Source organism: Xiphophorus hellerii, chromosome 9, assembly GCF_003331165.1.
Source record: "Xiphophorus hellerii strain 12219 chromosome 9, Xiphophorus_hellerii-4.1, whole genome shotgun sequence".
Lineage (NCBI taxonomy): Eukaryota > Metazoa > Chordata > Actinopteri > Cyprinodontiformes > Poeciliidae > Xiphophorus > Xiphophorus hellerii.
In genome coordinates, this window is record NC_045680.1 from 18,080,806 (window position 1) to 18,103,151 (window position 22,346).

A 22,346-nucleotide genomic window follows, 5' to 3' on the forward strand; every position below is an offset into this window, starting at 1 on the left:
AACAACATGGAGGCAGAGAAACTGAGAGTCATTATTAGACTGTAAATATAAATTTATATATTTAGCTAAATATTATTGTTGAGGGGCACAAGCAGGTCTTCTGACATACAGATTTGAAAAAAACAAACAAACAAAAAAAAAAACAAAAGCAAAAAGGGCACTAGGGACGTCAAGGATAAAAGGGGCAGGGGCTCAAGTCCCCTTCGTCCCCCCCCTCCCCACGTGCCTGACGGGTAGGATAATGAGTAAAGAAACTTTCACTCGATGGAATTCGCAGCCTGTTTCGAGTTTGTTGCATGTTTTTAATTATCAGATTTCATTACTTTAAGTGAATGGAAATTACACATTGTGAAATATTTCAGCTTCACGCAAATAAACTATCTGGAAAATAGTTATGATGTCACGTCTCTCACGCAGTTCGGAAACAGTTGTATGGCGCTCGTGCTCGTTGCTTCGGCTCACGCGCAGTCGTCACAGTCCTCCTCTCGTGCCAGTGGCCTCCTGCCATATTTATTCATGCCGGGCAAGATGGCGGCGGAACGGACGAGATGTTCCTGCCAGTGAGCACATAATAGGCGTTTTATTAATAATATTAAAACGAGCGGGATTCTTGTACACACCTGACTGCATCGCGTGTGTATTTTTCCCGTAGCGAGTGTGGAGGTCGTTTTCATTTTTCAAGTTTTCGCCGTTTTTTCCCCCCTTTACAAAATGTTCCCGTTGTGAGTCGCTCGCTTATCGAGCAGCTGGCTAACAGAGCAGTCAGGAGCTAGTTAGCTCTCTATCAGAGTGGAGAATGGGAGAAAAGCTGGAGCTAAAGCTCAAATCGCCGGTTGGAGCGGAACCCGCTGGTTATCCCTGGCCGTTACCAGTATACGTAAGTGATACCCTTCAGCACCGAGTTGGGACAAATTTATGTTTAGTCTCATGATGTTGTCTTTGTTAGCTATGTTAGCCCTTGGCTAACCCTGGGTAACAGAAGGAGATGTAGCTCGTCCGGGGACTTGGGTGACACTGGTCTGACAGTTGCAGATTGTTTTTCTCCCGTTTGCCGTTAGATTTTTAAAAATAAAACATTTGACACTCTATGCTGTAGGAAATGTAATTGTAGTTTCGGTTTAGTAAGGAGGTTATTTGGGTGTAGTAACCGGTGACATTCAGTTGAACACTGTCAGATAAAAATATTGTCTAAAATGATCGAACCAGGGTGTTGTTCCTGTCCAAGATCATTTAACTCTCATCTGGTTTTCCTCTTCTTATGTGTTTTTACTCGTAGCATGAACGGATATAAGTATTTCAAACATTAGTTTCTCTTTTCCATGTTGTTTGAATTGTAGAACCAGCATAGATCTTGTTGTACTTAATGCATAGACAAATTAAATTTTCGCCCCTGACTTCTGGTTTTGGTCAAAACAACTTCCTGCCTAGTCAGCAAAACATCAAACCAATGATTGTTTTGATGAGTGTATGTGTACAGCGTCTCTGATATTGATCTATCTTATTTATGTTATTGCTGCTGTCATATTCTTTTAGTGCCATTTAGTAACATCGCTATGACTAAGAACTACTCATTTGTTTTATATTTTAAGCTCGGTGAACAGTTGATGTCTTATCTAGCTCTTCTCATTCAGCTCTTGTTATGCTAGACAAACACAGTCTTTCGTCTCAGCTGGGCTTCCATGTAGGTGTCTGTATGTCAGGAGCTGGTAGCAGCTCACTCTTTCAACAGAAGCGGAAAAGAAGCTGGCAACAGTTGCATTTTTAGTGGCCCAAGTTCAGATTTATAGTAAGTATGATGAGACAGCCAGCGCTGAGTTTCTCTGAATGCCTGGATCTCTTTGTAGTTTATCTCTCTCTCCACCCACAGCGTAGTCTATCTAGTCAATCAAGTTCTTTCAGTTTTGACAGTCCGTTTCGTGATCAAAATATGCACCGAATGAGTTATTTTTTTATTTTATTTTTTTACTGAGTCATTAGCGTTTGCTGCCTCCACTTTAGTCAACTTGCACAGTCCCATGTTTTAAGGATGAACTCAAAATCCAGGAATGTCAGGAATATAATGTCTTTTCCGATCTGCATGATAGCTGTTTACATGGAGACTAGTTGCCATGGATCAAATTAGAAACAGCTGATTTTTTTTTTATGGGATTCTTGAACATGGAGTTGATTCATACAGTGATTGCCTCCTGTTTTTAGAGGAAAACACTCCCGCGCTCACTCTCTGCGCCCTCCTCAGTTGTTCATATGGTCAGGTCTGTGCTATATTATTAGAAGGCAAAGGCTTGTTCCGATAAGAAACACCAATTCTGTGGTGTTTGTTCCAATCAAACTTACTTGTTAGGTTTTCTTCAATTAAATTGATTGCTGTTAACTAAAGAGCCTCTTTAGTAAAAACATGTTCCACACACACTTAATTTAAGACTAGTTATCTCACTCTCTCAAAGACAACAAACACATTGCTGACTGGCTTTTAATGCACTTGCTCTGATTGTTGGAGAATAAGGCGAATGGTTAGAACCAAGTCCAGATCTGTTTGTCCAATTTAACCCTTGTTTTTGTGTTCGCTCCATCACACCATTTGTGTATTTGTAAAGTCTTCCATATGAAGTACACCTCCTCCGAAGTGTTGCAGCTCCTCTTCCAGATGGTTTTGGGTGGAGGCATTAAGAGGCCTCAAACAACATCTAAAAGAGACACTGGTGTCTCAGTGCTGTTAAACACACGCTACATTGTTCATTGGCCACTCGCCCTCACTGAAATATTTATGCACTTTTTTTTTGACATACTTTTAATTCTATATTCAAAGTGTGAAACTAACCGGTCGAGGTCAGTTGACTTCCTCATCATTGTAAGCACGTCGCTTTTCTCTGAAGAGGTGCGAGAAAAGCTCTTTGGCTTAGTTTGTGCATATTTACGCTACTGTTTGGTTGTTTTGAGTCAGAGTAGTAGTCGGGTGTAAGCCAGCTTCAGTCATTTGTTCTTGTGGGCCGCTGAGTTACAAAGGGAAACGGTGTGTGGCATGAAGCCCCTGTGCCCACTGTGCGTCACTCTGATTTGACAGGAGATTGACTAAAGAGTTTGCTCTGTGTTGCGTGCACAGGCGGAGTTGAACATGCATCAGTCAGCGCCACAGCTGGGAGGGAGAGGGGAGGGTCTTCTGGTCTTTTTGTCTCTGGCTTGTCAGACAGTGTTTATTTTTAGCAGCAGCCCGCTGCTGGTGTTGCTGTGTGCTGTCTTCGTTTTAGCAGGTGACCTCCCCCTACTGCTTCTCTTTCTGCTGCACACAGTCATTTTCATGCCTTTGCATACCACTTACAACTTCTGAACTCGAAGGTTTATATCTTCTATACAAAGCAATTTTTTCAAGAAAGCCTATAGTTCATGCTGCTTTTTAGCCGCCTGGCTTGATGCTGTAAGAGTAAATGTTACATGCGGTACGATGCATATAGTATAACTGGTGTGTAGATGTCATTAGTAGCTGTATAAAGGTTTGTGTGTGCATGCAGGTTTTATGTTTGGCGGATGTTTTGCGTAGTAGAGGCGGGCAGTATTGAGCGGGAAGCTGGGAACTCCGAGCTGTTAGCGCTTAGCTGTAGCAGCTATGCCAGGCCTCAAAACTGTCCCGTTTCCGATCCACTCTGTGGCTCTTCGGTTCCGCCAGTTTGTAGTTTTTATGAACGTTGCACCTTTTTTCTTTAACCTTTTCTTGTATTCTGATTTTGTGCTCTCCGTCTTTTCTTGCTCTCCTTGGCAATGTTCTGGATCAGGAGACAGAAAGTGGGTCAGTGGGTCAGCACAAGCGACGGGCTCAGCCTGACTGCACTCTGGATGAAACCTGAGCTCTGTTCCTCCTACAGAAAAGCTGCTAGTATTTCTAACTTTAGATTTGCTGGGTGCAACAAAAAAGAGTGCACATTTCTTTTTGCCTCTTTTGGAACTGTTTTCTTTGAAGTGCATCTAAAAATTAGGTTGAAAGCTGGAGAACTTTGAGTGCATACACTCAAAGGGGCATCCGCCCACTCAACTGTGCTATGGGTTAATCCTTTTGAAGAGAGAGAAGTACACACACAGTGTTAGAAGAAGACACCAATTTTTGATTAAAGTTGCACTTTTAAGTTTAAGAGAGGCAACATGTTCTGCGTAGAAAGTTGGATGAAGCAAAAAAGATGGATTGGAGATCAGAAACATGACTGAAACTGTGTCTGTCAAAGCCATAATTGATTTTGATAAAAGTTTAGAGCTGTGGATGAGTGATACTGCTGTAAAATTTTAAGTTTATATCTTCAAATATTTATAGCAATGATGACAGGCGACAAAAAAAAAAAAAACAGTCTTTTTGGCAATGGATCTAACGCTGTAGACTGTAGAGTCTGACAAGCACAAACACTTCTCTGAAAATAAGATGAAGGACATCCTTGCACTGTAAAACCTGTGCAGCAGATGCTGTCTGTTGCTTCCTTTCATTCTTCATCACATGAGATAGACTCTGTTACTAAGACTAGAGTCCTGGACCTGGAGTCCACAGTCTATAGGACACAGATCTAAGGTGCGTCTGAACTCTCTTATTTTTGTGACACGAATCAAAGTCTCAAACTTGAGTCATCATCTCTCTTATGAGTTAAGCTGCCTCATTGCACCACCAAAGTAGCACAACTGGATGGTAAGCAACACTTTGCAAAAATTCAAATAAATCATATTTTGAATAAAAATTGATCACTTATTTGTGTTTGAATGGAACTCATCTGTTAACCATAGTCGTCGTCAGTTTGAGTTGATTACTTGGTTTTATAAGTCTGGATCGAAATAAACAGCAAATTAAGTTGTTTTCCACTGAAATGAATTGTTTTGAAATGCAATTTGAATATTATCTCTGCTTGTTAAAGCACAACTGACCTGAACGGTGCACAGATTGTGTTTGTGTTGCTGACTGACAAATCTAAACTTAATTGTTTATTAAACTGAAGCAGTAAAATTTGGTTTTTAATCAGCGGCTATAAAAAAGAGAGAAATTATGTACAGTTGATCTCTTTTGTTTTTTCACTTCCAGGTGTAAAAATATTTTTCATCAAGAATTTTTACAAAAAGTTTTTAATCTCACTAACTGACTCTTTCACTTACCTAAAAGTATGGTTTTCTGGGAGAACCACAAAGAAAGACACATCAATTTGGATAGTGCTTGTACAATAAAGGTTTACATTTGCCTCAATTAATTTATTCTGTATCCATTCCTTGGTTATAAAGAGATGCATTCTTTCAGTGTATAAAATACACTGTTGTGTATAAAATACACTGAAAGAGTGCATCTCTTCAGTGTATACAATACACTGAAGTAGAGGCGGGCTTATACATTTACGAATCGTTTAAAACCAAAACCTGTGGAATATTTTACTCATGGTATATTTAAGCTGTGATATTACTCTCTTTAATTTTTTATGTTTCACTGACCAGTTATGTTTCACTTCATAATAAAGCTTGTTTGAGTAATTCAAGTCTTTTTAGTAATTATTACCACATTTCTATGTGTTCCAGGGTAATCATGTACAGAAAAAACATAAAGAAAATCAGATCAGATTTAGTGTAAACACACACTAAGAGCTGCAAGTAGCTGCCAATGCACTTGCAATTTCACATGCTTTTTTTGCTATTCTTGTAAAAATCAATTATTATGAAAACTTAAATAGACCAACAAAAGCAGTGTGCACTCATCATGAACTACAAAATAGGTTATGAATTTTAAAATTAGTTGGAGTTAAAACATATGACTGTGGAGACTAGCTAAGACTGTTTTCAGCTTTTAGAGCTCATGATAAGGAACAGCTCACTTTTGTGTTTTATTCCATATTCTTTGCGCTCTGTTGATTTATAACCTGCCCATTTCTATTTGCTATTTATTTTTGCCGTGAAAGAGTTTTTTTTCCCTCTCTGTAGTATTTCTAAGTAGCTGTCTGCATGTCAGTAGCTGGAGCAATTCGCTCATTCAGTAGAAACGGAAAGCAAAGCTGGGAACAGTTTTGTGGTGTTTTTTAGTGGTGTGAGTGCACATTTATAGTAACTATGGTGAGACGCTCTGTGTTGACTGAAAGCGCTGAACTTCTCCGAATGCCTGAGTAGGGTCTCTTTGTAGTTCCTTTCTCTCCGCCCACACTGTAGTCTACCTCGTCAATCTAGTTCTTTCAGTTTCCTCAGTCAGTCCGTTTATTTCGTTATCAAAATATTCACAAAATGAGTTTTCTTGGGTTACTGAGTCACTCACATTTTCCGCCTCCATGTTCACTGCATGCACGCTCTTGTGTCTCATGGAGCCGAGAATGTCAGGAATTTTATATATTTCTGATCTGTTTTATATCGGGACTAGTTGTCATGAGTTGAATTAGAAGCAGCTGATTCATGTGGAGTTCTGAAGCCATACGGTGCTCTCCTCCTGTTTTCAAAGGAAAACACTTCCTCTTTCCTCTCTCTCCCTCCTCACTTGTCCATATGGTCAGAACTGCAGGGAGGAAGATGTGCAACTGCTCCTGCTCTGCTGTGTTCATAGAACAAAAAGGCTTGCACCAATATCTGTATAAAGTGTTTGCTCCTATCAAATTTCCTGGTGAGGTTTTCATCTTGATTTTGTTGCAGCTAACTACAGTACCGTCTCTTTAAAAACATGTTCCACCCACAGTAGTTGAGATTCGTTATCTCACCCACAGAGCATGAACACATTGCTGACTGTGTTTTGATATGCATGTCGCTTGCTCTGACTGTTGGAGAATAAGAGAATGGAGAATGAGCTTGGTGTTAGAACCAAGCCCATGTACAAATGCTTTAATTAAGTGATTGATCTGGTTCATCTGGTTTCATCCCGTTTTTTCCCCTACACATCCACATCTGTGTGTTTGGTGATGCTTCCTTGCAGTTGGCTTCTGGCCCATCTGGTTTTGGGCGGGGAACTGAAGGGCCTCATGCAACATCTAAAGAAAACACTGCTGTGCCAGTAATGGATATCTATAAATATTAAAATTCTGCATTTAAATTAGGGATGCAAACAAAGCAACTGATTGTCAAATATTGGCTAATTAGATCAAAATTAGTCCAGTTAGGGTAATATCTTCGGTTTAAACAGACCTTCTTTTAGTGTTGTAGTGTGGCCACCATCCAGAAGAGGGTGCTGCTGGTCATTCTTAAGTGGAACAGTTAGAAGGGAAATAATTATGGTGGAGGCATCCCAGAGCAGGAAAGTGAAATGGTCCAAACAGAGTCTGACATGGGGTGGAAAATGCACTTCATGCAGTTCTGTTTCAAATTGTAAACCCTCAACAAGATCCTTAATTCTTGTCATCACCTTAATGGCACTCATTTCTCATTTATATTTAACATTTCTAATTTAAACTGTGAAGCCAGCCTTTAGTTCAGTTATGTCAGGGGTATCCAAAGTCGGTCCTCGAGGGCCGGCATCCTGCGTGTTGTAGTTTTCTCCCCGGTTTAACGCACCTGGATCCAATGATGGCTCATTAGGAGGCCTATGAAGAATACTGACATGCTGAAAAGGTTGTTACTACCACAAGGGAAAGAACTAAAACGTGCAGGATGCCTGACCTCAAGGACTGACTTTGGGCACCCCTGAGTTATGTCAATGAGCATTGTGGTTCCAGGTTATATAAATTATACAGTCACCTCCTTCAATGAAGACAGAAATGTAGAACCCAGTAAATAAATAAATGTAAGAATACAATGTTCTGGGGGCCCCACTGTGTCGAATCAACTCTGTTCCATTTAAATACAAGATGTGTGTTAACACTTCTCTCCACTGCGTGAGGCAATTCAGTGTGTGTGCTGAATAATGCTGTATAATATCCTGAATGCAGTCGTCTCTGCAACATCCATCTGTGCAATATTTCTATCCCAGAGTACTGCTTGGATGTGATATTTGGCAGGATTTCAGATGCTGCGGTGCATACTGATAATATATTTGGCCATCTGGATGCACTCAAGCTGCCTTTAATGCTCACATCTGATATATATTTTTAGTGGGCAAGATGCCAAAACTCAGGGTCTGGTGGGGACAATGTGTAATAGTAAGGAAAGAAAAGAGATGGAAAGGTGTGGATTAATAGTTCAAAGCGTCATATTCATAGTTCTGACTGATTCTGACTGACCGGAGAGGAAACTTTACCTATCTGGTTCTGGTGATCTGGTGTTTCAGACAGATTTGGACTCTTTGAATGGCCAAAACGGTAACTTTGCATTCCCTCCTATTATCTGCTAAATGAATGGCTAACGTGCCTTTCATTTTCTTTTCTTTTTTTTTTTTTGAAGGTTCTTACAGCTTTTGTTCTTCCTTTGACTCAACACCTCGCTGATATTGAGTCTGGAAAATGCTCAGCTTTGGTTTTCTGAGACATTGTTTATGCAGCTTTAAGTTTTGTTTTGTGCGGTCACGCAGCGTTTATAACTCAGAACCTCGATTTCGGTAAAACAAAACGTTCCTGAGAAATCAAATCTGTCCTCAGTAACTTTTTATTTATGTCTGAGGTGGCTGTGTTTTCTGCTTCGAGTTTCTGTAATGAGAGGATGAATCAGACATAATAGATGTTGTGGGCATTTCACTCTAGTTGCAAAATACTATAATCAACATCCCATGTTTTGTATAATTAATACCCTTATTTTTGTTTGGACTGTTGTTTTCTTGAACTTTTAATTATTTTCTGCTCATTTTGACGTTGGTCATTTGTGATCCAATTAAATTTGATATCTCAAATAGAGCGATGTGTCATGTTCGAGGTTTCATTATGCCTTGTCGCCTCTCTCTTTCAGGATAAACACCACGATGCTGCTCACGAAATCATCGAGACCATTCGGTAAGTGACATCACCAGCAGTCCCCCCACCCACTCACTGAGCACTCCCACGTTCTCCTGATCAACTCAAGTGTCACGATCAATTTAGTGATAATCTTGTGTGTGGGTGTTTTTTGTTTTTTTTTCTAGGTGGGTGTGTGAGGAAATCCCTGACCTCAAACTTGCAATGGAAAATTATGTTCTCATCGATTATGACACCAAGAGGTAAGTCTTGGGTTGCATCACTTTCAAAATTTACATTGATGTGAAATAAACTAAACCCTTGATATAAGCATTAAATACCAAACAGTCATGCTAACTACAGAGAAGAGAAGCTGATGTAAACTTTGTAATCCCTCCGTCATATGATGATCATGCTACCCATGTTGTCTTTCTTGCAGCTTTGAGAGCATGCAGAGACTTTGTGACAAGTACAACAGGGCCATTGACAGCATCCACCAGCTGGTGAGTCTACATGTGGGAACTTTCTCACTACTCTGTAGGTGGAGTGAAAGTATTAGTCACAAGCAGGTGGGGAATATCGTGTCTGTGTGTTATCACTTCTTTCAATCTCAGTTGTACCTGAGTGTTATCTGATAAATTCCCCCTCCCCCCGTTAATATTCGAGTTTCAAGACTTCAAACAAAATATCAAAGCAATGACTCCTTAGTGTTTTTTGTCACTTTGTCTTTAGTTTTGTTCATATAGTTTCAACACGTGTCGTATTTTTAGGCAGTGAAATATTCTCCAATCTGATCTGTGGCAAATTAATTGATAAAAAATCTGGTTGCAGTGGAAGGGGACTACCCAGCCCATGAAGCTAAACAAGCGTCCTTCCAACGGGCTCCTGAGACATATCCTACAGCAGGTGTACAACCACTCAGTGACCGACCCCGAGAAGCTGAACAACTACGAACCCTTCTCCCCTGAGGTGTATGGAGAGACCTCCTTCGACCTGGTGGCTCAGATCATCGATGAGATGGAAATGATGGAAGAAGACACATTCGTTGACCTTGGCAGTGGTTGGTTTAGCGCTTTACATAATGCTTCATTCCTAACGAGTACACTGATTTTAAACTTTTAGAACATTTGATTAAGCATTGATTCGTCTTGTTTACAGGAGTGGGGCAGGTGGTGCTGCAGGTTGCAGCAGCAACAAACTGTAAACACTACTATGGAGTAGAGAAAGCAGACATTCCAGCTAGCTATGCAGAGGTAACTGTGTAATTAGCACTCTGTTCATATAGCTTTTCAAATAGGGGGGGGGGGGGGGGGGGGGGGAGAAGATTACTGTTTTGAATAAATTAATTTAAGAAATTTAATTCAAAAAGTGAAACTCCTGTTATCAAGATTCATTACATATAAAGAAATATATTTCAAATGTTTAGTTAATTTCATTTTCAAGATTATGTCTTGCAGCTAATGAAAACTCAAAATTCACTCAGATAATTTGAATATTGCAGCAAACCAATAAGAACTAGATTTTTACTACAGAACATCCAGACTCCTTTTGCATGAATTCCTGCCTCTGTGCTGCTGCGTGGCGTGGAATCATGAAATGTTCTGACACTTCCTGGTAGGCCGTTGCTCTAATTTTGGGCTTAAAAGAATTTAGTGGACCAACACCAGATAAAATGGCTCCTCATATCATCACTGACCGGAAATGTCACATTGTACCTCAAGCAACTTGTATTCTGTGCCTCTATTCTTCCTCCAGACTCAGAGGCTGTGATTTCCAAATAAAAAAAGTATAAATTTGCTTTTATCTGAAGAGGATTTCTGGTACTCAGAACAACAGTCCACCTCAAACTCTGGCTCCAGCACAGATCAACAAATTGTTTCAATATTCTCTACTCTGCACCGGTTTTGTCAAGAGCCAGTGGAAGGTTTATGAAGACAAGCAGCTAATAAAAATTCTGTGGGAGTCATGTATAAATATCTCTTTTGTCTAATTTAAGAGAAAAGAAAATACATTGTGCTTTAACAAGAAGAACAGTTTGGATTAGTGTCAGAATAACACAATATCACCATCTTCTCTCTTCCTGCAGTTTATTTCGATGTTACCCATCATGGATTTTAAGTAGGTCAATGTGCCGCATACAGCTGCGCTGCTCGCAGTCAATACTATTCCCTCAGTCTACAAAGGTCATTTCCAAATAGGTTCTTAAACTCTGTTTGTTTTTTTTCTCATCAACAAGTGGTGTTAAGTCTTGCTATAAACTGTTTGCATAACTCCTGTTTTCTGGTGCAGATGAGACATCAGCTGATTGGTGTTGTGAAGCTTTTGCAAACACTCTTGTTTAAACTGTTAATGAATTAAAATAGTGATATTACTGTGAGTGTTTACAGCTAGTCTCTGAAAAATAGTGATTTGTGCTATTAAAAGACTGGATGAGACTATTACAGTGACACAACGATGGGCCTCTGAGTCAACACTTGGCAGTTTCTTTAGCAATGACCATGTTTGATTTACCTCTTTTGCGGAAGGTTTTTCTTTTGACTGTGGCCAAAACAAAGTGTTTCTGGAGAGAGCCACCTCCTAATTGTTGTAAAAGTTGTTCAATGACCAGCATCTTTTTAGTAGCAATTTGACTGAATTTAGTTTACGGAATATTAATAAATGAATCTTGTTTTCTGTCTGTAATCTATTATTTTTAATGATTCGGAGATTGTTTCTTTTCTCAGACCATGGATAAAGAGTTTAAAAAGTGGATGAGATGGTATGGGAAGAAGCATGGGGAGTACACAGTGAGTTCTATGCTATTTGTTTTACTTCACAGATTTAATTTTTTTTTTATTTCCAATATGTATTCAGGTTTTTTTATATTGTATTTTTTCAGCTGGAGAGAGGCGATTTTCTATCTGAAGAATGGAAAGAAAGGATAGCCACCACAAGGTAAAGCTCCATACGGGGTTGCTCACAGACACTTTTTATGTTCAATAAAAATATTAATAATTCAGCAGTGGAGACTCCTATTCACTTTACAAGGAAGTCTAACTCATTCATTTTTGAGTGTGGAAAAGTTAGGGTTAGTGTTCAGATTCTGGTCATTATATTTATTTGTAATTTATGTAATTAAATCTCGTTAACTATTTTTGTTTACATACATGTAGACAAGCTGGAGTGATCATGATTTATATTTGAAACAGTTGTAGATTTTTGTAATAACATGTAAGCTTGTTGTTTTATCTTCTTCTCTTTTTTGTGGTTATTTAGATCCCTTTACCACTGTGACAAATAGCTGTATTTAACAGTGTCTATTAATATGGGGAAATCAACACAGTTTTTTTAGTTACTCTCATCTGTGTACAAAATGATGCTCCATTATTATTGTCTAAAATGTCTTCCATGAATGTTTGTTTTAACTTTTCTTTGTTTGGACCAAAATTCTAAAATATGTACTTCTCTGTCTGTTTTCCAGTATTATTTTTGTGAATAACTTTGCCTTTGGTCCAGAAGTAGATCACCAGCTGAAGGAGCGCTTTGCAAACATGAAGGAAGGTAAGTTCTCAATGAACCCTTTGCGGACAATGATGAGCCAGGGCTTCCAAAATCAACTTTTTTTCAACATTTATTTCGTGAAAATCCGTGCTATTGTACTTAAAGTACCGACTGACAGCCCAAAAGATATTACTTAGCTCAGTGCGGGACGGTACAGTCAGATGAAGACAGCCTGACTCCGCTACATCGACAACCTCTACATTTGCGATCGAGTCATGAAAGTATCAGACCTGTCAGTTTTCGGAGGCTAAGATGTAGTCACAGCCAAAGAGGTCTGTTTTGTAGTTTTTGTTCAATAGACATCAGAGACTTTTGCTAAAAATGCTGGCGAACAAGAGAAAAGTCAAAGTGAGATATTGTGGTGGATCAGATCTCCAACGTTTTGATTCTTGTGGTTAAAAAAGAATTTTGAAAGCAGATTAGAACGATTTGAAGAAGGGTAAGTTCATTTATTTTACAACAAGCGGTTTTGAAGTCCGTTCTCTAGTGGGAGCTGTTGATTTAAAAAAATAAATCTGGGCTGACTTTCTTCAATTGGGCAGGAGTTATTCAACAGATTTATGTATCAATAGATACTTTATTGACTCCATAACTATACATAAAGGTGATAAATTAATATTCTATGGCCACAGAAATGCATGGGTGTAATATCTATAAGTTATATAGATATTACATATCTATATGACATTGTTATCTTCATGTATAAATTATACTCATAGATGTTTTTATGTTCAAGCACAGCTGTAAACTGGGAGAGCAGCTCTAGAGACAAAAATGTGATAACGTTCCCCTCAGCAAACAATATAGCAACCGTATATCTGATTTTGTGCTTATACTTTACTTTTAATAGTTTGAATGTTCCACTGCTTTTGCAACTCTGTGACTCAGTTGAATCTGTTTAGAATATCAAAACAATTCATTCACTTAAGTCCAAGTGTTTTTTTACTAAAGAAATTTGCTCTACCCTTAAAACTAAGTTCTGTTTTTATAAAGCTGAACATGTGCTAAACAACCTTGAAGCAATAATCTGGAATCTTTATTTATAAATATTTTTGTTTATTTCTGCAAGTCAACTCTATTGACCAATCTATATCCATCTGTGGTTCCATCTATAAATATCTAGTGATAAATAACGAGGATTTGAATTTGGCAGCTGAATTTACATTTACAAGCTAAATATTAATCTTTAGTTTTTACGATTATTATTTCCTGAAGAGTTCAGTGTTAAGCAGTGAAATGTTTCTGTCCAGCATTCGTAATATGCAACATTATTTGTGTTCCATATAGTTCAAAAAGGCAAAGGAATAAAGACGTATGTTTAGTAAATGTTGGCTATCTAAATTAAAACAACGGAGGGTGTTGGAAAAAATTTTTAACCATAGTTTATTTTACTAAAACCTTCTGTGTTTCAGCGTTGTTGAAATGCTGTCTGAACTCTGTTTCCTGATCACTAATTTCTATTTTGTGTCTCCGACGCTACATACAGGTTATTTATTTAATTAAATGCACATATTTATTATAGTTGCATTTTTTTCTCCTTTCTTTCCAGGAGGCAAAATTGTGTCCTCCAAACCCTTTGCACCTTTAAATTTTCGAATCAACAGTCGAAACTTGAGCGGTAAGATTTCAGCATTTAACACTTGTTCAGCATTGTTCTATTTCTGTTTTTGGTTACATGTTTTTGCTTCTGTGTTGTAGATATTGGCACAATAATGCGCGTGGTGGAACTCTCTCCATTGAGGGGCTCAGTGTCGTGGACTGGAAAGCCGGTTTCCTACTACCTTCATACCATAGACCGCACTATAGTAAGCACCTAAAGCTATCTTTTTCCTTTAATTGCAGGACAGAAAAATAGATATTGAACACTGAATATTAGAGTAGTGCGTAATACATTAGAGCCAAAGAATGGACTGAGCCCAACACAGAGCCACCTTGTGTTATTCAGTCGCCGCTCCTGAGAATGAAAGCAGTTAAAGACACAATGGTTTTCACAGATTATTGCTGATCAGAAAGCCGTCTGTTTGCCATTTCAGCAACTTGTTAAAGCCTAGTAGAGGGTGGAAAAAGCTGTTGTTAGTAGCATTTTATTTTTATTGGCTCATGTGTCCCTCTGTGACGTGGCTTCAAATTATGAGACAATTGTTAAATTTTTTTAAAGGCTAATAGAAACACCAATAGACCACATTGTCCCTCTGACCCCCATTTGGCAAAGAGAAATACATTCTGTATAGACGGTGCTCCCTGCGTCTTTCATGCCTCATTAGGTTATCCTGAGCTATTTCTGTAGCTATACTGCTATAGGCTTAGGCTGCTGAAGGACAAACTAACCACTTTTCCTCACTTTGCTACTTTCTTCTTCTTTTACTCTCTCACTTGCTTGCATTATTTGATGTTATTTCAACTGTTTAACTTGATTTTTTTCTCTCAGTTTTTTTTTCTCTCAATAGAAGCTACATCTGCTCCGGCCTTCTGTTTGGCTGTGGTACCTTCCTGGTGGAGAACATCAGCTGAGATAATGCTCCCAACAACTAAACGTTCTTCTCCAATTAACTGTTTACTTTTCATCAACATAGACTGTACTCCTGGATCAGTACTTCTGTTTTTTTGTGTTGTATCTACTCTGTCCTCTCAAACCCCCAGTCGGCCATGGCAGATGGCCGCTCATACTGAGCCAGGTTCTGCTAGAGGTTTCTCCCTGTTAAAGGGGAGTTTTTCCTCTCCACTGTCGCTAAATGCTTGCTCAGAATGAGGGATTGCTGTAAAGTCAGCGACACAAAACAAGCGCTTGCCTACTGTCGCTATGCACTAGTCCAAGAGGAGTGAATGCTGCAAGTCAATGACTCGATGCAATCTGCTTGGTTTCCTTAGACAGAAAACTTTTTAAAATTAATTCAAATAATGCACTGAACTATTTGAGTTAGACCAATTAAAATGTATGGAGGATTGAACTGAAAGGACTGTTTTTGTAGAGTCCCTGGAGACAATGTATTATGAATTGGCGCTGTATAAATAAATTGAATTGAATAGAAACACCAATATTGCATGAAATTAATACCCGTATAAGTAGTGACTACATATTTATCTAATTTCTATATCTGCCATGTGTTTCAGCTTGAAAACTATTTTGCCAGTCTAAAGAATCCTAAACTCAGGGTGAGTTGGACCAGAATATTTGAGTTGTTTCTGTATTTGCAGTATTTTGTTTTATTAAAGAATACATTGTTTTTACTTTCTGTTAGGAGGAGCAAGAGGCAGCTAGACGACGTCAACAAAAGGACACAAAGGACAGCAAAAGCAATAACACCACCCCCACAAAACCTAAGGAGCAAAATAAGGTAAGACCAGGACCCATTTTTATTATGCCTGTCATACCTCTCTGGCAATCTCCTGGACAAGTCTGGGTTTGGTAGCTACCATTTTCCTAGTAGTTGCCAGGAAAATGTTAAACTCCTTTGGAATGAATAAGATCAGAGGCCACAAGCCAAGCTTTCTTGTCTAACATCAGTGTTTGACCTCACGCATGAGAGAGATCCTGGGAAAATGGTCAAACATTTGCATTAATAACAAATTTGTGGAATTTCTCTAAACACTTTATGTGTAAATCATGAATGAGTATCGCAGAACTAACATAAATCTTGGTCTGCGTCCAGCAGCAGCAGGACTCTGGTGGTGAGGAGGAGCGTCCTAGACTGGTGACCGTGGTCAAGCCCCCTCCCAAACCCCGAAGAACTCGGCTGCTGGCCAAAGGTCGCAAGCTAAACAACAAGAAACGTGGTCGACCCAAGAAAGCCACCCCTGCTGCTGAGAAGAATAAGAAGAATCAGAGCGCATTAGATCTGCTGCATGCTAAGACCCTTTCTGCAGCACCACCTCAGGGTCAGTGGGCTCACACATCTTTAACATGCGATGCATATTGCCTTAGTAAAAACAAAAAACTAACTAATGAAAGTTGTAATAACAATAAAATAACATTAGGCTCAATTGTAAATCTTCTTGTGTATAGATGCATACCGGCCACCTCAGACTCCCTTCTACCAGCTACCTCCCAAGGTCCAGCACTATAATCCCAGTCAGCTGCTGATGAGCCCAACTCCTCCGGGTCTGCAACAACTACTTGGTAAGCTAATAATGACACATACATTATGATTTGAAAAAGTTTATTCTGACCTTTTTTTATACTGGTCACTTTTAGACCCATGCTATTTTTTTTAGATGGTTTCTCTTAATATAGCTTTCTATAAAATGATCCTTCGAAACAATAGTAAATAACTGTCCAACGAGAGTGAATTTCCTGAACCGAATTGCAAAAATATAATGAATTTATAATTTTTTTCTGAACTCTTTGTTTTCCAGATAACATCAAAGTCCAGTACCTCCAATTTATGGCTCACATGAAGACTCCTCAGTATCGCTCCAATCTGCAGCAGCTTTTGGAGCTGGAGAAGGTAACTGGTCATGCTTGGAGCCATTCTGCATGTTTTTATCATTGGCAACAAGAATCTCCCTCGACTCATTAACTTTGGTGTAAAGGTTGATATTCCACTTGACCTCAAGCTTGTTTCCATCTTCCACTCTTTTCCCAGGATAAACACAGGGATTTGTCAGGACAGGCAGAGCAGCTCCATTTGGTGTGTCAGTCTCACAAGGACAAGATTAAAGGACTCTTCCAAACCAAACTAGACGAGGTATGGGCATATTTGAACTCATAATATTTTGATGTCCACAGTAATAATCAATTTTTACTTCCTTTCCTGTACTTTCTAATTGGTAATGTTTCCAACAAAGATGTATTAAATTGTTTTATCTATGACATGTCTTCAGCAAGGCCTTTAACTCGCCTAAAAAACAGAATTCCTTTAAACCCTTTGGGAGACCTTGGTTTGATTATTATTTTGACAAGCTTCATTATTAAACAAATTACTTTCATTCATAGTAGGGCTGAAACGATTAATCATGATTAATCAATTATTGAAATGATGTTCAACTAATTTAGTAACCCATTAGTGGTTAAGTGGAGTATACAGATTCAAAAGATAAAAAGCCATTTGCTGAATAATCCTTAATTGTAGCCCTAAGTTATAGTGAGAAAGACAATGGGGAATTCACATTTAAGGGTGTTTGGACTAATGGACTGAAACATCCTAGAATACCTAGAAGGAATACCCCTCTTTGCTCCAGCTGTTTCAGGAGGAAGACTTGTGCTTGAAACTAATGCAGTATGAATTATATATTTTTTTCTTAATCTGTTTGTGAATAGCTTGGAGTCAAAGCTCTGACTGTGGAGGACCTCATCCAGGCTCAGAAGGAGATATCAGCCCACAACCGTCAGCTAAAAGAACAAACTAAGCAGCTTGAAAGAGAAATGATTTTCCTGAGGGACCACAGTCTGCTTCTGGTGAGACCTCAGAGCCTGTTAACCTTGTTTTAACCTCCATTAAGTTACAGGTGCTGGCTCCCAATATATCAGAGGAAAACTCTGTTGTGCTTGTTACTTTCAGCTCAAGTCTCGATGTGAGGAGCTGAAGCTAGATTGGGGATCTCTGTGTTTGGAGAGTTTGTTGAAGGAGAAGCAGGCGCTGCGCAGACAGATTTCTGAGAAACAGAAGCACTGCTTGGAGTTGCAGGTAAACGCCACACCTCAATATTTGGACTTCGTTTTCAGCCGATAGAATGACTCCCTGCTTCACCGTCCTTCTCAAACCCTCCCGTCATTCTACGTTTTTAGTCCAGAAAATTACTTTTTAAGCTGTGTGTTATGTTTGAACACAACCTAAACAAAGATGTTGAAAGTCACACTTGGTTAGACTGACAGCTTTTATAATGACAGCTTTTCAGCCATATGTAGATCTCGGTAAACAGTGTTATTGTTTTCATCTTTTACATTTCAACCTAATTTGCCTGTTTTCACAGAAAATCTTATTTATTCATTTATGCATTCATTTTTATTTGATTGGGAAAAGCACATAGAGTTCTAAAGCAACCACTGCTCTGTGCACTGCTAAGATATTAAATAGACTACACATTAAAACCTGACATGAATGTACATTTGTTGCTAACCCCTTAATAGATTTTCTAAAAACATTTAAATTTACAATAAATTTCAGATGCGCAGGTAATTAAACATTTTAATGCACACTTTAAATAGCAATGTTTACTCATCCTCTATTTGTATTCAATGAAATGGTGATTGCAGGATAATAAACGTTATGAATATTTAATATTCTTCAGCTTCTGTTTTTAATTTTCACATTTCTGTGAAAACAAGTCTCTACATGACTTTTCTTTCTTTCTTTTTTTTTCTTTTTACCTTAGCTGTAATTTCTGAGTGTATGGCTGTTGATGAATGCATGTTGTCCTTCCTAATGGTTCCCCCTGCTGTTTGTTTCCAGATTAGCATCGTTGAGCTGGAAAAGAGTCAAAGGCAACAGGAGCTGCTGCAGCTCAAATCCTACAGCCCTCGTGATAGCTCCCCCTACAGGAAGAGTCTGGATTCACGAGGCTCCACCGACATGGACTCTTCTAGGCTCGGCCTGTCGTCGGCCCCAGCACTGAACGGCATCGGCCCAGAGCTTTCGGTCAACGGGACAGGCTCGCCGTGTTTCGACCGGGCTAACGCAAAAGCAGAGCTTTCTCGCTACCTTCCCATCTCTCCAGACCACGACGTGGTGGCCGCCGCCTCCGAGGCGCGACAGAGGCAGCAGAGCTCTTCCCAGCCTGATTACACTCGCTTCTCACCTGCCAAGATTGCCTTACGGAGGCATCTGAACCAAGACCCCACTGCCTCTGCTCATTTAAGAGGATCGGGCCTAATGACGCACAGGTGGGCTTCTCCTAAAAGCTTACATGGAGTAAGAAAGATGTCGGCCACCTTCTGAATTTTTCTCTCTATTTTTTTTAGGGAACTGGGAGGTGTTAACTCCCCTCATGGAGCCAAACAAAACTGTCCTTCTCCCAATTCATCCGATTCTCAGTGTAATGTGAAAATCTCTGACAGGGTAAAAATTTAGTTTCTCTGTTTATTTAACAGATTTGTATTTGTGGCTTTTCAGTTTTTAACTATTTCACTCTTTTTTGTGTTATGTATCAGAATTATAGAATATCTTAAAATGGAGTGATATTCTTCTATAGTGAAGTAGGCAACATTTAGTAATTTATTAAATCAATGCTATGTCTTCTAGACTAAGAATAGATATTTTAAGAATCATTTTATCCGCCACTACCCTGCAACTTTCAGATCCTTTCGTCCTTCTCAAATCAAATGGCTGAATTGACGACGTAAACTGATTGTTGGAGCAGGAAATATTTGTCTTGTAAATGCTGCCATCTCCTGACTAAAAAATGCTTTAACTTCAGTTGAGCACAACAGTGAAAACCTATTGATAGTAATATTTCTCCAGTTTTTAAAGCTAGTTTTTACTTCAGTGGTGAAGAGAAATTTAAATTATTCTACCTACAAAAAAATGTACTTTTGAAATAAATGCATTTGGCTTTAGTAAATGAAACTAAAATGATCTTGTTTGTTGTTTGCCAGGTCGGCAAGGAGAGGAGTCCGTCAGTTCAGGGTGACAGCATCACTAGCCTTCCCATCAGCATCCCTTTGAGTACTGTCCATCCCAGCAAACTTCCAGTCAGCATTCCGCTGGCCAGTGTGGTGCTGCCCAGTCGGGCTGAGAGACTTGTACGCTTTCTCTTGACAATTTCTACATTACAATACCTAGACATCTCTGCCCAACTTTTAGTATGAATAATTGCTCACTTTCAAACAGTTAATACATGTGTCATGAACAAAAAAGTCCATGTTAAATTGCTACTGTTTATAGTTAGTTTAAATATCTGTTTCTGCCTTTTATCATTTCAGAGAAATACTCCCAGCCCTGTGTCTCAATCAGGTCAGACCAATGGTAAGGATGATTTGATAATCAATCAGAATTTTTGTTGCTAACCTACTGATAACTGCAAGCGTTCTAAATATTTTTTTATCGCCCTCCTGACATGTAACTTACTAAAACTTGTACTTGTCCTTACTCTGATTAAATTTTTAGATAATTCACTGATGTAAAAACTTGTAACATTAAGTCTCCTTCACCCTGTAGTAACATATACAAAGAAGAGTGCTGTCAGTGCCACCTGTTGGTTAGCTTGGAAAAATCTTAGATTTTTAGGTTTTTGAACAGTGGATCAAGATTGCTGAGGTTGTAAAGTTCTCAAATCTGTTCTTCAACAGATTTTTTACTGAATTATATGTGTATTTATCAACTTGAATCTGATGTGGCATATCTTATTTAAATTCAGAATGTCTTTTAGATATGTTCTTTGTTTGGGACTGACCTTAGACTGTTCCATTTCTGCAGGATACTCATGTAGCTCAGGGCTAATGAATGGAGGTCCCCACCCTGAGGACCACAATGGTGCTTCTTTATCACCTCTTCCACACAGCAACAGTCCTTTGACAGGACCAATGAGTCGAGGTGGTCCCATCCAGAGCCCGTCGCTGAGCACCGGAGGGGTGCTCCACTATGCTGACGGACCCCCCAGGATTCTTCCTGAAGATGGAGCGGAGCGCCAAGGTGAGGAATCCGACACGGAGCTGCAAGACAGCGACCCACAGAGGAAAATTTTCTCGTTGTCTTCATCTCCATCTTTCTGTTCATCAGGCAACGGGAACTGCGTGGCTGGAGGATCACGCCTTCACCATCATGCTGGCTCGACCAAGCAGGGATACCACAGTAACCATGGGAACCACCACCACCAGTCTCCGAGCACGCAGCACGCACACACGCCAACACACACGTCATCCCCCCACAGCTTCGGCTCTCAGGAGGGGCGTAGGCGTGGGAGGAGGAAACGCGGCTCCACCGGGGCGGCGGCCAGCGGATCCCCGAAGAGACGCTCCTTCCCCGGGGTCAGCTCCAACGGCCACTCAACAGGATCCCCGCTCAACATCAACTCCATGGTGCGTAACTAACGCACCTGGAAACATGAAGTTATAATCCTCATACTGTGGTTGCCAGATTGAACTTTACTTTAATAGTTGCTTAAATGAAATTGTCTGTCTGAGCTGAAGGAGCTTTTTTCACTGAACATTTTGTGGTTTACCTGAACAGGTGAACAACATCAACCAGCCTCTGGAAATCTCCGCCATTTCTTCTCCAGAACAATCAAGTCGCAGCCCCCACGGTCCTGACCTGGACCAGCCCCCCGTCTTGAAGAGAGAGCGCCCTCTGGAGCTCAATGGTACTGGTCGATACTCGACCGCTCCCAGCTCGGATGACGAGGACTCAGGATATCCTCCTGACAGCTCCAGTTCCCGGTAATGTAACGCTTCAGAGACGACCACAAATGTTGCCTGAACTGTATCTGTTACAAGATGACTTCCTGGTCCTGGGTTTAGTTGCAGAGCTTTTCTTTTCCCCCCATTATTTCTCCAGGTTTTTTTGTTGTTTGCTTCTGCTGAGAAAATAATTGTTTTTAGAATGTGTTTTTTTTTTATTGAATATGATTCAGTTCTGGTTAAAAGTCAAAAAAGGAAAATAAGTGAAAACATTTATATGATTTTCTTGTTACTGAGCGCTTTAAGACGTCTCCTATATTGAAAACTGGTCAAGGTCATCGCTTAGATGTGATTTTTGACCCTTTGTTCCACAAAACCTGCATTTAAATCCTAAAGGAAATGGGATCCTTTCAATGCACTCTAATCTTCAGTTCTTATATTTCTAATTTTACATAAGCCAGATTACCAACTGGTTCATTCTAGCAGATTCTTTCTCTGAAATCAATGTAGAGTTTCCTTGGCTTTGTTTTGGGACTATTGTGTTGTTTCGGAAATCCGGACACGTTTCATCTTCAGATTCTTATCGAGAATATCCTGGTCGGTTCTCCATTCATCCTCCTTCACTTACAGGAAGTCTGCCAGTCCCGTATGCTGCAACACAGCCATACTCTGTATGTTCCCATCTGCAGACTTCACTTCACTGGTGATTTAGAGGAGATGAGCAGAAGCAGCCTTCCTCCTAGCACAATGTGTTC

The 22,346-nt window shown here is 39.6% G+C and overlaps 1 protein-coding gene across 4 annotated transcripts in view; it reads left to right on the top strand.

The window, feature by feature from the left end:
* The first annotated feature begins 501 nt into the window (after positions 1–501).
* Positions 502–22,346, top strand: part of dot1l (DOT1-like histone H3K79 methyltransferase) — a 30,489-nt gene continuing 8,644 nt past the window's right edge. The window contains exons 1-26 of one of the 4 annotated variants that reach the window (XM_032571895.1): positions 502–877; positions 8,797–8,840; positions 8,969–9,043; positions 9,220–9,283; positions 9,612–9,840; positions 9,939–10,033; positions 11,504–11,566; positions 11,659–11,714; positions 12,241–12,320; positions 13,870–13,938; positions 14,019–14,125; positions 15,432–15,473; positions 15,560–15,655; positions 15,971–16,196; positions 16,324–16,437; positions 16,674–16,765; positions 16,904–17,005; positions 17,578–17,715; positions 17,819–17,944; positions 18,710–19,140; positions 19,219–19,315; positions 19,852–19,998; positions 20,179–20,221; positions 20,672–20,887; positions 20,975–21,273; positions 21,425–21,630. In XM_032571895.1, the coding sequence (XP_032427786.1) occupies positions 797–877; positions 8,797–8,840; positions 8,969–9,043; positions 9,220–9,283; positions 9,612–9,840; positions 9,939–10,033; positions 11,504–11,566; positions 11,659–11,714; positions 12,241–12,320; positions 13,870–13,938; positions 14,019–14,125; positions 15,432–15,473; positions 15,560–15,655; positions 15,971–16,196; positions 16,324–16,437; positions 16,674–16,765; positions 16,904–17,005; positions 17,578–17,715; positions 17,819–17,944; positions 18,710–19,140; positions 19,219–19,315; positions 19,852–19,998; positions 20,179–20,221; positions 20,672–20,887; positions 20,975–21,273; positions 21,425–21,630 (3,338 nt within the window). In that variant the 5' untranslated portion in view covers positions 502–796. Of the gene's footprint in view, positions 878–8,796; positions 8,841–8,968; positions 9,044–9,219; positions 9,284–9,611; positions 9,841–9,938; positions 10,034–11,503; positions 11,567–11,658; positions 11,715–12,240; positions 12,321–13,869; positions 13,939–14,018; positions 14,126–15,431; positions 15,474–15,559; positions 15,656–15,970; positions 16,197–16,323; positions 16,438–16,673; positions 16,766–16,903; positions 17,006–17,577; positions 17,716–17,818; positions 17,945–18,709; positions 19,141–19,218; positions 19,316–19,851; positions 19,999–20,178; positions 20,222–20,671; positions 21,274–21,424; positions 21,631–22,346 lie in introns of all 4 variants that reach the window. The other 3 variants (XM_032571896.1, XM_032571897.1, XM_032571894.1) reach the window with 3 other exon arrangements.